Raw genomic sequence first — 13,609 nt, forward strand, 5'->3', positions numbered from 1 at the left:
GTCTGTGGGTTGTATTAGTATCAGAAACATGACAATATATTTATATGGACATGTCTAATATAATACTATTGTGGGTGTGACAGTTAAGGACTGGAGTCCAATTCCTTGTTTTTGCATATCTTTGCCTTATGTGTGCTGTATTTAGTACTATCTTCTCCGTGTCACACATTATGTACTATTAAGAGAATCCGGTGCCCTTATTATTTATAGTATTATGTTTGAAATCCAGTACTATGTTGATTATGAATTACCATACCATTTTTTGCAACAAGAATTCTCTAGTTTTCTTTTTTCTCTCTTTAACCTGCATATAAATATAACGTTATTTCTGTTGTCTGCACAGGCTAATCACATTATTATGACACTTTTCCCCTAGACTGGATTTTCGTTTTGGAGAGGATTCCTGTAAACTAAAAATCCCTTGAAAGCAAAAATTGTACTTGATTAACCTGTGCAAACTGCACAGGCACTGCACAGGCTAATATAAGACAACACTTTACACTCATGCATTAAGCCCTATTTTCTCAGAGTAAAGCTCATATGCATCATTTTTTCTCACATTATATCTGGTAGATTTATATGTCAAAGGAACTGAGCACATGTCTTGATTTATTGTACCATTTTCTTCCTCTGTGTATAGTTGTATATGACTCAATGTAAAACCAATATTTTTCTGAAGCCACTGAGACTGTCACTGATCATTGTCTATTGGAGATGTCGGCTGACCCATTTTTCCCAAACAATTCTTGAATTGATCGTTGTGTCTGTTCTAGATCTGTGTTTGAAGAGACTGTGAAAGTGGCATCAAAGACCTAAGATACATCACTCACATGGTGCACGGCTGTTAATCACTGGCACCACCTCTGTGTGGAGATAAAGAGTAACACGCTGTCTATTCATGTTATATGCTGTTTGCTGCTCATCAGTATCTTAGGGTTTGAACTAAATCCTTAAAATCTTGAATATATTTAGTAAGGTATGAATTAAATTTGAATTTCTAAGAGATTACAAACATGCCAAGATTCATATTAAAATAATAAAGGGTTTAAGCATCTCCAAAAAGAGGTGGTGCCAGTGATTAACAGCCATGTGGTAGCATGAGTGCAGTCTGACCTAGTTCTGGAACTGATCAGTCTGGCTGTAGTTGTAGTACTATTGGAATTTCACAACCAGTAGTATTGGCAACGTTATCCCTTATGGTGTATATATAAGATATAGTACTTATAAAATAATGATCTGAGTGGGTTTACAGGGAAAGACTTGTGGTTTCATATGAAGTCTATGTGCTGAGTATCAGTGTATTGGATTGACATTGTTGTTTAACAAGTAGTTTTTCACTTATGCTGTTGGGAAAGAAAGTCAATTATTACTAGTTTATGCTTTTTTCCTTGGAATAAATCATGATAAATACTGAAACTGCTTTCATCTGCTGTATCACAAGTTGAGAAATATTGAAGAGAGAAGTTGAAGGTTTAAAAGGACTTACATACATGTTTATGAAATAAGATTAAGAACTATTTTGAGACTTTAAAGGCATTTCATGTAAACTTAAACAATTTGAATGGTAGATCCAAATGTTTTTGTTTGTCAAATTATTGAAACTTCAGAATATTTAGCTTGTAGAAAAATATAACTTCTTTCTCATTTCTGGTTGCAATTAAATCACAATTTATTGAAGAAACTCTACTAAGGCGCTTATATACCTTACTAGAGGTGAACAAAATCAGATAGTTGTGAACACATTGACAGTGTATAGTGATAGTGCATAGTGACAGTGTATAGTGATAGTGCATAGTGACAGTGCGCAGTGACCATGTTTGAGACTGTATGTCATGAGATCATATCCAGGGCCATGGGTAATGGTGATATTACACAGAGGAACTGCCAAAGGTACCTAAATATGGGCTACATTTGCGCTATAGAAACTTCCACAAATATATAACCGTATGTATGTAACTTGTGCTGCAGGGTTCTGTATCCCCCATCTGTGGGTTTTGTCTATTCCAGGGTTCTGTACCATCCATCTGCGTTTGTTGTCTATGCTAGGGTTCTGTACCACCCATCTGTGTGTGTTGTTTATTCCAGGGTTCTGTACCACCCATCTGTGTGTGTTGTCTATTCCAGGGTTTTGTACCATCCATCTGTGTGTGTTGTCTATGACAGGGTTCTGTACCATTCATCCGTGTGTTGTATGTTGCATTGTTTTGTACCATCCATCAGTGTGTGTTGTCTATTCCAGGGCTCTGTACCATTAATCTTTGTGTGTTGTGTGTTCCAGGGTTCTGCACCATCCATCTGTGTGTGTTGTCTATTCCAGGGTTATGTAACATCCATCTGTGTGTGTCTCTATTCCATGGTTCTGTACCACCCATCTGTGTGTGATGTCTATTCCGGTGTTCTGTACCATCCATCTGTGTGTGTTGTCTATGACAGGGTTCTGTACCATCCATCTGTGTGTGTTGTGTGTTCTAGAGTTATGTACAAAGCCATCTGTGTGTGTTGTCTACTCCATGGTTCTGTACCACCAATCTGTGTGTGTTGTCTATTCCATGGTTCTATACCACACATGTGTGTGTTTTCTATTCCAGGGTTCTGGTCCTCCCATCTGTGTGTGTTGTCTATTCCAGGGTTATATATCACACATCTGTGTGTGTTGTCTATTCCAGAGTTCTGTACCATCCATCTGTGTGTGTTGTCTATTCCCTGGTTCTATACCACACATCTGTGTGTGTTGTCTACTCCAGGGTTCTGTACCATCCATCGGTGTGTGTTATCTATTCCAGGGTTCTATACCACACATATGTATGTGTTGTCAACTCCAGGGTTCTGTACCATCCCTTTGTATGTGTTGTCTATTCCAGGGTTCTATACCACACATCCTTGTGTGTTGTCTATTCCAGGATTCTGTACCACCCATCTGTGTGTTTTTTCTATTCCAGGGTTCTATACCACACATCTGTGTGTGTTGTCTATTCCAGGGTTCTGTACCATAAATCTGTGTGTGTGGAGTGTTGCAGGGTTCTGTACGACCCATCTGTGTGTGTTGTCTATTACAGAGTTATGTACCATCCATCTGTGTGTGTTGTTTATTCCAGGGTTCTGTACCAGCAGCAGAGTCAGCCTATGGACGCTCTGCAGGCGTACATCTGTGCTGTGCAGCTCGACAAGTCTCACTCTGCCGCCTGGACCGATCTGGGACTCCTATATGAAACCTGCAGCCAACCTAAGGACGCTCTCACCTGCTACATCAACGCTACAAAAACTGCCAAAGGTAAACATTATTGTGCTACCTTAATCATAACTACCCTACATTTTTTGCTACAGAACAACTACACCAATTGTTGAGGAATGCACAAAAATGATACATATGAGCTTCAGACAACTGCCATAAATATAGACTCATATGATAAATAAACGCTACAGAAACTGTCATAAGTATGTATTCATGTGCTACATCAACACTAAAAAAACTGCCACAGGTTTATGCTACATTTATGCTACAAAAACTGCCAAAGGTTTATGCTACATTTATGCTACAAAAAACTGGCAAAGGTTTATGATACATTAACACTACAAAAATAGTCATGGTATGTGCTTTGGTTATGCTACAAAATCAGCAAACGGTATGTGCTGCATTTATGTTGCAACAACTGCCAAAGGTGCATACTTATGTTTTACATTGTTTACTACATTAACGCCCCACACAGTAAACGAAAGTACGTATTGTGCATTGATGCTACAAAAACAGCCACAACTATACGAGGAGTGCTCTGTGAAAAGGTGGTTTAATGCATGTGCATAAAATGTTGTCCAAGATTAGCCTGTTCAGTCCACACAGGCTAATCATGGATGACCCTTTCCAATTTAATGGTATTTTCATTTAAAGAAGTTCTCTTCATAGCAAAAATCTTGTTAAGATGGAAAGTGTCATCCCTGATTAGCCCGTGCACAAGCTCATCTGGGACGACACTTTACGCATATGCACTAAACCCTTCTCAGAGAGTGTGACTCCTATACTCATGTGCTACACCAATGCTACATGATAGCCACTAGTATATACATATGAGCAGTAAATGTCTCTTGCAGGAGGAATAGTCAGCCCTTCACTAGGTGGAAAGATCAAATTTCTTCAGCAGCACCTGTCCAAGGTGATGCAACATCTCCAAAGCAAGTGAGTATTGACATCATGTGCTTAATGCAGCTTATTCTGAACAATTAATGTAAAAGTGTCTTTCTTATTTTATATGAAAAATCATTTATTGCATAACAAACAAAATGAACAATGACCTTGAGATTTATGTTACTTTGCAACCTTAACCCTTGACCCCATACTGACCACTGACTATCTGTCATTTTCACACATTTTTTCCCCTTTTGTGACCAAAGTCATGCCCTGATAATAGTTCTAACTGTGGAATTCTTAAATAAAAATATTATTTTTAATTTAATTGGAGCAGAAATTTGACCCAATTGCCGATGTCAGAATATTTTTTCCAAAATGACTGCCGTAAATTCTCAACTGAAGGATAATCAAGTTATGATATAAATCTCAGCTTTTAGTGAACTTCTCAGCTGTATTAATAAAACTTTGGTTAAAATAATTTTGAAAACTTGTATTCTCAATTATAAAGTTTTTCTTAGCAGAAAACACAAATTTTCCAGTTGTTGGAAAAGAGAACGCAATTTTTCCCAATCCTTCCCCATTCCCAATATGGTGGTTAACTCTTTTCCACTCAGAAGCAAAAGTGAAAATGGCTATGTGCAAACAGCATAAAACCAGAACAGCCTGCGAGTTACTCTCAGACTGTTGAGGTTTTATGCTCTTTGCTGCTCATCAGAATCTAAGGGTTGGAAATGAAGCCTTTCAAACTAGAATATATTAAGAAGAGACTTAAATTTAATTAAATTTTCTAAAGGACTTCAAATGCGTCAAAGTGTGCCTTTCTGAGGGATAAAGAGTTAACCCTTTGGATGCTGGGAAATTTGTTGTCTGCTAATTATGTTGTCTGCTGAATTTTTTAAATAAGCATTTTCTTCGATTTTTTTTTTAAGAATTCTATCAGAATAGCAAATAGTTTGGATTCTGATGAGACGCCATGTTCTGTGGCGTCTCATCTGGATCCAAACTGTTTGCAAAGGGCTTCAAACTTTGGTTCAGCACTGAAAGAGTTAAAACGCTGTAAACTGTGTATTGCTTACAGGCCCAGGACTCTGCCAAGCCTGGAGGAAGCCTGGGCCCTGCCTATCCCCGCAGAGCTTACGTCCCGTCAAGGCTCTGGTACCCCTCACACGGTACAGAAGTCCCCCATAGTGCCACAGTCTGGGGGAGCCAGTCCAGCACCCGGCCAGCAGGCCTTTGGAGCCCAAAGCTCACTAATTGACGACAAGAAAAAGAAAATGCAGGCAAGAAAACGGGTAAGTTTTCTGAGCAAAACATTCCAATTGATTGTATTACAGTGAGAATAATAGTTGTCAACTATATGTAGAAGTCACATTTATTGTCCAATTTTTATGAAACTTGGTCAGAAAATCTGTTGCAATGAAATCTCTGTTGCATTCAAAACTGGGTCCTGTTTGGTAAAAAACTAGGGATCTTGTTTTATTCATATGCAGCCAATGGTATAAATCTGCATAACTTTTATCCAGCAGATAACTTTTGGTTATCTTTAATTTTAGGATATCTTTTTGGTTAGCGATTGTATAAACAAATAGATTCATGTATCCGAACAGGTGAGCGTTTTGGTTGCATTTTGGATAAGATTTAGCCAAGGTATTTGACTTTGGTTATCTTTATCTGAATAAAGATTATCTTTTTGATTGGCTAAAGTTATCCATATTTATTCAATTGGCTGCTGAACTCTTTTTCTTTTGTAGCATATAAAAAAAAACAATATCATGACTTTGTGAACAACCCTAACTACAACACCTCTACATGTCTGTTTGTACTTGTTTGGCAGCCCTCATCTGAGATGGAGCAGTCCAGTTCACCCACTGCCCAGTCTGCCGCCCCTCAACTGATCTCCAGTCAGCAGCTACAACTGCTGCACCAGCTTAGACAGAACGAGGTAACAAGGACTGGGCATTTTGTTTAACACCCTATTTCATGTGCAAAAAGTTTCATATGAGATTAGCTTCTGCAGTCCGCACTGGCTTATCAGGGACAATGCTTTCGGAGTTTTTAACAATTTTCATTTAGAGGAAGTCTTTTTGTAACCAAAATCCAGTTTAGGTGCACAAGCTTAGTTTAGGTTTAGACCGTATAGGCTTATCTGGGACGTCACTCTCCGCCTTAACTGGTTTTTGTGTAGAAAAGACTTGCTTTAAAAGGACTATTCCGTAAAATAATGAAGTGTTGTTCCTGGTAAGCTTGTGTTGACTGAACACTTTATGCACAGGCATTAAGCCTTTGCATGCTGGGAAATTTGTCGTCTGCTAAAATATTGTCTGCTTAATTTCTAAAATTAGCATTTTTCTTCGATTTTTTTCAAAGAATATTACCAGAATAGCAAACAGTTTGGATCCTGATGAGACGCCACGTTCTGTGGCGTCTCATCTGGATCCAAACTGTTTGCAAAGGCCTTTTAAATTCGGTTCCAGCACTCAAAGGGTTAAGCCCAATTTTTATGCAAAACGAGGATTACTCTTATCTCAGATAGAAAATTTTACAGGAGTATATACTTTGTTGAATGGCCCTCATTTTAGATTGGGTTGTTCACCCCTATTGATAAGTTGGTTAATGAGAACAAGTCACATTTGTAACAAAGATCTAGTTCACAATGAAATACAAGTCGTATAACTGGTATCTGACTCTCAACTCCCACATGTTTTGCAGCCAAACCTGGATGCCCAGGGGAGACAAATCTTGCAGGACCTACAACGCCAGCTGTTTCTACAACAGCAACACGACAAGCTCAGTATACTCAATCAGCAGGTACAGTGATCTCCCTTAGATGCACAACATTGGCAAAAATGATTGATTGATTTATTTGCTTGTATTTGTGGGTTTTCAGAACTTGGAAAATAAGAAAAGGATTTATATCTTTATCATTTTATGGTAATTGTTATGCCCCCCTTCGAAGAAGAGGGGGTATATTGCTTTGCTCATGTCCGTCTGTAGGTCAGTCTGTCGGTCGGTCTGTCTGTCGGTCGGTCTGTCAGTCCGTCCACCAGGTGGTTGTCAGACGATAACTCAAGAACGCTTGGGTCTAGGATCATGAAACTTCACAGGTACATTGATCATGACTCGCAGATGACCCCTATTGATTTTGAGGTCACTAGGTCAAAGGTCAAGGTCACAGTGGCCAGAAATAGTAAAATGGTTTTTGAATGATAACTCAAGAACGCATACGCCTAGGATCATGAAACTTCATGGGTAGATTGATCATGACTTGCAGATGACCCCTATTGATTTTGAGGTCACTAGGTCAAAGGTCAAGGTCACGGTGACCCGAAATAGTAAAATGGTTTCCGGATGATAACTCAAGAACGCATACGCCTAGGATCATGAAACTTCATGAGTAGATTGATCATGACTCGCAGATGACCCCTATTGATTTTGAGGTCACTAGGTCAAAGGTCAAGGTCACAGTGACCTCAAAGTGAAAATGGCTGTATGCAACCAGCAGCACAAAACCAGAGCAGCCTGCGAGTAACTCATTACCTGTATCTTAGAAATGAAGGCTTTAAAACATAAATCTATTAAGAAAGTTGTAAAATGTAATTTGATTGTCTAAGAGACTACAAACACATCAAAGGGTGTATCCGAGTGGTAAAAGGTTAGGTACAATGGTTAATTCATGTGCTTTAAGTGCAGTCCCAGATTAGCCTCTGCAGCACGCTCAGGCTAATCAGTGATCATTTTCTCTTTTATTGTATTTTTTGTTAAAAGGAAGCCTCTTCTTAATGAAAATCCACTTCAAGTGGAACATGTCGTCTCCAAGTCCACACAGGCTAATTCGGGACGATTCTTTAAGCACATGCATTAAGCCCCATTTCCCCAGAACGATTCTCGTTATTACATGGGTGCGATTTCTCATCATTTCAGCAGATTTTCTCCTTTTCAATGTCAAACTTATTTTACCAGAAGTTATTAAATTTGCTAAATCTATATACAAATGAGTTTATTTAAACCCTGTACTGGGGTTAGGGTATTGCCCTCCCCATAGTTGCTTCATAAATTTGACCCCTGTTAACCCTGAAATCAATAAGCACTGTGTATTTCAGAGTCATCAAGGCCAGACCTCAGGGACCAGCTCACAGTCCGGCCTGTACGGTGCCCGCCCCTCCAATGGATCTCAGTCCCAGCCCTTTACCACGCCGGGAACCAGCGCATCCGAAACCAGCAGGGGCCAGGACCCCTACCCTCAGGGACATCCTTCATCACTAGATAGGTTCTCACAGCTCCCTACCACAGGTAACATTTATTTTGTATGCATTTTTTAATTATAATAAATAATTTTAAAATTAAATTAAATATAACAATAATTATGTTTATAAAATTATGTTATGTATAAATAAAATAAAATTTTAGATAAAAATAATAAATTTAAATAAAATTAAGTATTTGATATAAAATAATATTTATTTAGTTCTTCTTATACACATGTAAGCAATACAATACAAACATAATTAGATAGGCTCCCAAAGTTCCCCCCTCAGGGTAACAGCGCAGGTAGTCCTTAGGTTGAACAATATTTATTTAGTTCTTCTTATATGCATGTACGCAATACAATACAAACAAATAAACTACTTATGGCAAAATATGCTAGAAAGGTAGACTTTGCTATATTGCTTAACATTAAGACTGCAAAGCACAATATGCTATGTCTCTCTGGTTTTAAAGGTAGCCCTTTAAAAGGGCCACAGCTGCCGCCTGGGTATTCTAGCCATCCGGGCAACATTCCATATGGGGCACTGTCTCAGGGCCCGCATCTGGAACACAGCAGTGCTAGTGCAGTGAACGAGAAAGACATCACTCAGTTTGCCCAGGATCTGTTGGAACAGTTCGGAAACCACTCTCGCTCTGTGGAGTTGACTACTCGAGGAGACGGGAAATCTAGTCACGGTGATATAAGACTCGGGGAGGTGGGGGGTGTGTGCGGTGGGTTACATTCCAGTAATTCTCAGGATATAAGGCTCGGCGGTGCGAGCGTTGAGAAGATACTCAAGCTTGACAGTGAGATGTTGAAGTTTGAGGCCGAGGGATCCAAACATGGCGCACTGCCCCGTCTGAACATCCACATGTCTGGGGAGCAGATCATAGAAACCTGCAGGGGATACGGTGAGTACTTGTGTAGTCTCTTCTTAAAAGTCTCTTCTTTAAGAAAAGGGGGAAGTGCAATATCTGATTAGCCTGTGAAGGGTGCAGAGGCTAATCTGGGTGGACACCTCCTGCTTTTATCTGGGTGGACACCTCCTGCTGACATCGCACTGTATTTTCTGGGTGGACACCTCCTACTTTTATCGCACTGTATTTTCTGGGTGGACACCTCCTACTTTTATCGCACTGTATTTTCTGGGTGGACACCTCCTGCTGACATCGCACTGTATTTTCTGGATGGACACCTCCTGCTGACATCGCACTGTATTTTCTGGATGGACACCTCCTGCTGACATCGCACTGTATTTTCTGGATGGACACCTCCTGCTGACATCGCACTGTATTTTCTGGGTGGACACCTCCTGCTGACATCGCACTGTATTTTCTGGATGGACACCTCCTGCTGACATCGCACTGTATTTTCTGGATGGACACCTCCTGCTGACATCGCACTGTATTTTCTGGGTGGACACCTCCTACTTTTATCGCACTGTATTTTCTGGGTGGACACCTCCTACTTTTATCGCACTGTATTTTCTGGGTGGACACCTCCTACTTTTATCGCACTGTATTTTCTGGGTGGACACCTCCTACTTTTATCGCACTGTATTTTCTGGGTGGACACCTCCTACTTTTATCGCACTGTATTTTCTGGGTGGACACCTCCTGCTGACATCGCACTGTATTTTCTGGATGGACACCTCCTGCTGACATCGCACTGTATTTTCTGGATGGACACCTCCTGCTGACATCGCACTGTATTTTCTGGATGGACACCTCCTGCTGACATCGCACTGTATTTTCTGGGTGGACACCTCCTGCTGACATCGCACTGTATTTTCTGGATGGACACCTCCTGCTGACATCGCACTGTATTTTCTGGATGGACACCTCCTGCTGACATCGCACTGTATTTTCTGGGTGGACACCTCCTACTTTTATCGCACTGTATTTTCTGGGTGGACACCTCCTACTTTTATCGCACTGTATTTTCTGGGTGGACACCTCCTACTTTTATCGCACTGTATTTTCTGGGTGGACACCTCCTACTTTTATCGCACTGTATTTTCTGGGTGGACACCTCCTACTTTTATCGCACTGTATTTTCTGGGTGGACACCTCCTGCTGACATCGCACTGTATTTTCTGGGTGGACACCTCCTGCTGACATCGCACTGTATTTTCTGGGTGGACACCTCCTGCTGACATCGCACTGTATTTTCTGGGTGGACACCTCCTGCTGACATCGCACTGTATTTTCTGGGTGGACACCTCCTGCTGACATCGCACTGTATTTTCTGGGTGGACACCTCCTGCTGACATCGCATTATTTGTTTAAAGGAATGCTCTTCTGAAGGAAAATACAGCCGAATGGGATAGTGACGTCCAGGGCTCCCTCTGGCTCAAAATTTTCTGTAGCCAAATTTACCTTTTTATGTCTTAATTCTTATCATTTTGGATATTTTATGGGTTATTATGTAGAAATCCTTTGTAGCCAAATGAATTGTTTTGTAGCCAAATTTCCTTATTAGTAGCCATTGGCTAATTTGGCGAATGGCAGAGTAAGCCCTGGACGTCCCTGATAAGCCTGTGCAGACTGCATAGGCTAACATTGGATGACACTTCACCCTATTCACTAAACTCATTTATCCCAGAAAAAGGCTCAATATGCCTGATATTCATGCACTCCATCAGCAAAATAGACATGGTCTGGAACTTTACTAATCCTCATCACTGCAATCACCTTGTGTAACATTAATATATGCACATTGACAAAAGATTTGAGGTCACTTTAGTTTGAAAGCTTGAATTAGTGAAAATCTGTAATTGATATATAATCTTGTGACCACGAGGTGTGAGTCTTCTAAAGATCTGTTCAAAGACTCTAAGCTCTGGTTTTTCCCAAGGAATAGAGTCTCGTGTGTCTATATAAAGACAAAGCTTTTCATCTAGTCATGTAAAAAAATAGGTTTTAACTAAATAGTTGAAATAAATGTATGTTTTGTATTTATTTGGTATTGATGTAAAATAGTGATTTTTCAATGTGGTATTTTGCATTTCATATTTAGGCTTACTCTTTTTATTGCATATAAAAGACGTTACTTCTTTCTCATTGCATATTCAGTCTGATGTTTTCCATGGCATAGTCAGTGTGTATTTTTGATATCAGTATAAATATAAGGCTGCTGCTTTTTATGGCATATTTAGGCTAATACTTACATTTGTTAGTTGTATATTCAGGAATGAGTGATATTTGTTATTCTTGTATTTTCAGGAAGGAGTGATATTTTCTATGGCATATTTAGGAGGATACTTTTCTTCCTAAATTTTCTATTACATTTTTAGGCTTTTCATTGTTTGTTGTGTATTCAGGGAAGAGTGGTCTACAGACTGGTATCCTAGGTGACCGGCCCCCACCTCGCCCGCCCAGCCCCCCACAACCCCCTCTGCCAAAGGACCGCCTGAACCCCCCAACACCCAGTGTATATGTGAGTAGGACTCCCTGCCAGGGGATATACTTATACTAAATTGTGTGGACTTAGCTTTGAGAGGCAATTTCTTTACACACCTGCTTCATGAATACTTAAATATATTCATCTATGAGGTATAAGTTATATTAAAGCTAGTGAGATATATCTGAGATCTGCTCATCAAAGCAACTTGTCACCATGGCATAGTGGATATATATCCCTAGCGATCAGGAGGTTATGTATTTTATCTCCACTAGGGAGGGTTCTTAAAATCTTCCCCATAGAAAACAAAGACTGGATCTACTCAGGAACAGACTGGGGTGTTTCAATAAACCTTAGGCAATGGAGCTAAAATAAATAGTGAAAAGATCAGTTTAAACTAAAGAAACTTTTGCTCCTTGGACTGGCCAACAAATGTTGGAACTGAAGAAGGATGCGAGTTCCCGGAGCTTAAAGCCGAAAGTGTCTCCCCTAAGTAGCCTGTTAAGACTGCACAGGCTAATCTGGGACGACACTTTACAAACTTGCATTTAGTTTGTTTATATGATTATCATACACAGTTGGAGCTGAAGAAGGATGCCAGTTCCCCGGAGCTCCAGCAGTATTGCCAGTCCCAACCTGTTGTGGTCATACGTGGCATGGCCAGCGCACTCAAACTTGGTATGTGTAACCTCAGGTATATGTAAAGATTTGCGATGCAACCAAAGGGATATTTATCATCATTTTGGGATTTGTTAAAGTGGAATAAATGCATTAGGGTAAAGTGTTGTCCCCGAATAACCTGTGAAGAGACACTTCATTCACATGCATTAAGCCTAGTTGTCCCAGCACAAGGTTTAATTTATTAGAAGTTTCCAAGAAAAATAAATTATGTCTTCTGCTGTGGGTCACATCATGTTCATCTCATCATAGTCATTTCCTATTGCCGTTCTTCTAACATCAAATAAGGTTTCTGAATCGATAGGGTTCACACAGACCTTGAAAAGTGCTAAAAATTAATGTTTAGCTTGAAAAGTCATTAAAAACAATCTGGAGGACTTGAAAGTGTATATTTCCAACCATACCCTGAAAAGTTCTAGCGACCGGGAGGTCACGGGGTGGACCCCACCAAAGATACCAAGTACTGGTTCTAGTCCAAGGAAGTTAACACAAGTGTTTCAAATAACCTAAGGCTATCTATGCAATAAGTTTATATAAATAAACAGGTTAAAACTTAAGTACCCCAATTTGTTTGCAAAAAAGCTTGATTTTAAATTGATGATTGTTCTACCGGATCCGAAAAAGAATTTTAAAATGGGCTGTGATATGTGAAAAGGGGTTTAATTGGTGTGCATTAAGTGTCGTCCCAGAAAAGCCTGTGCAGTCCACATAGGCTAACAAGGCAAGAATCTTTCCGCTTTTATGATCTTTTGGTTTCAAGAAAGTCTCTTATTAGCAAAAATCCAGTGTAGGCCAAAAGTGTTGTCCCTGATAGCAGGGTTCACAGGCTCATCTGGGACAACACTTAAGGCACATGCATTAAACCCCCTTTTCACAGAGCGCAACTCAATTGTGTATTGTGTTCCCAGATCTCGGCCTGTTCTCCACCAAGAGCTTGGTGGAGGCCAATGCAGACCACCCTGTGGAGGTGAGGACACAGAAGATGCAGGCTCCAGACGAGAACAGGGACCAGTACGGTAACAAGGTGTGGCAGTGTGAGAGTTCACGTAACCGCACCACGATAGCCCGGTATGCCCAGTACCAGGCCGCCAGTTTCCAGGAGTCTCTCAAGGTATGGCAATATTGGAGGACAGTGAGTGATTGCATAGGCATTTCACAGT

The 13,609-nt window shown here is 40.2% G+C and overlaps 1 protein-coding gene across 2 annotated transcripts in view; it reads left to right on the forward strand.

Moving 5' to 3' along the window:
• LOC127834953 (lysine-specific demethylase 6A-like) overlaps positions 1-13,609 on the forward strand; it is a 90,744-nt gene that overhangs the window by 64,049 nt on the left and 13,086 nt on the right. For both annotated transcript variants that reach the window (XM_052361096.1, XM_052361094.1), the window contains exons 12-21: positions 3,096-3,271; positions 4,087-4,171; positions 5,202-5,415; positions 5,958-6,065; positions 6,833-6,931; positions 8,224-8,413; positions 8,843-9,280; positions 11,692-11,807; positions 12,350-12,449; positions 13,358-13,560. In XM_052361096.1, the coding sequence (XP_052217056.1) occupies positions 3,096-3,271; positions 4,087-4,171; positions 5,202-5,415; positions 5,958-6,065; positions 6,833-6,931; positions 8,224-8,413; positions 8,843-9,280; positions 11,692-11,807; positions 12,350-12,449; positions 13,358-13,560 (1,729 nt within the window). The remainder of the gene's footprint in view (positions 1-3,095; positions 3,272-4,086; positions 4,172-5,201; positions 5,416-5,957; positions 6,066-6,832; positions 6,932-8,223; positions 8,414-8,842; positions 9,281-11,691; positions 11,808-12,349; positions 12,450-13,357; positions 13,561-13,609) is intronic.

Source organism: Dreissena polymorpha, chromosome 6 (assembly GCF_020536995.1).
Source record: "Dreissena polymorpha isolate Duluth1 chromosome 6, UMN_Dpol_1.0, whole genome shotgun sequence".
NCBI lineage: Eukaryota > Metazoa > Mollusca > Bivalvia > Myida > Dreissenidae > Dreissena > Dreissena polymorpha.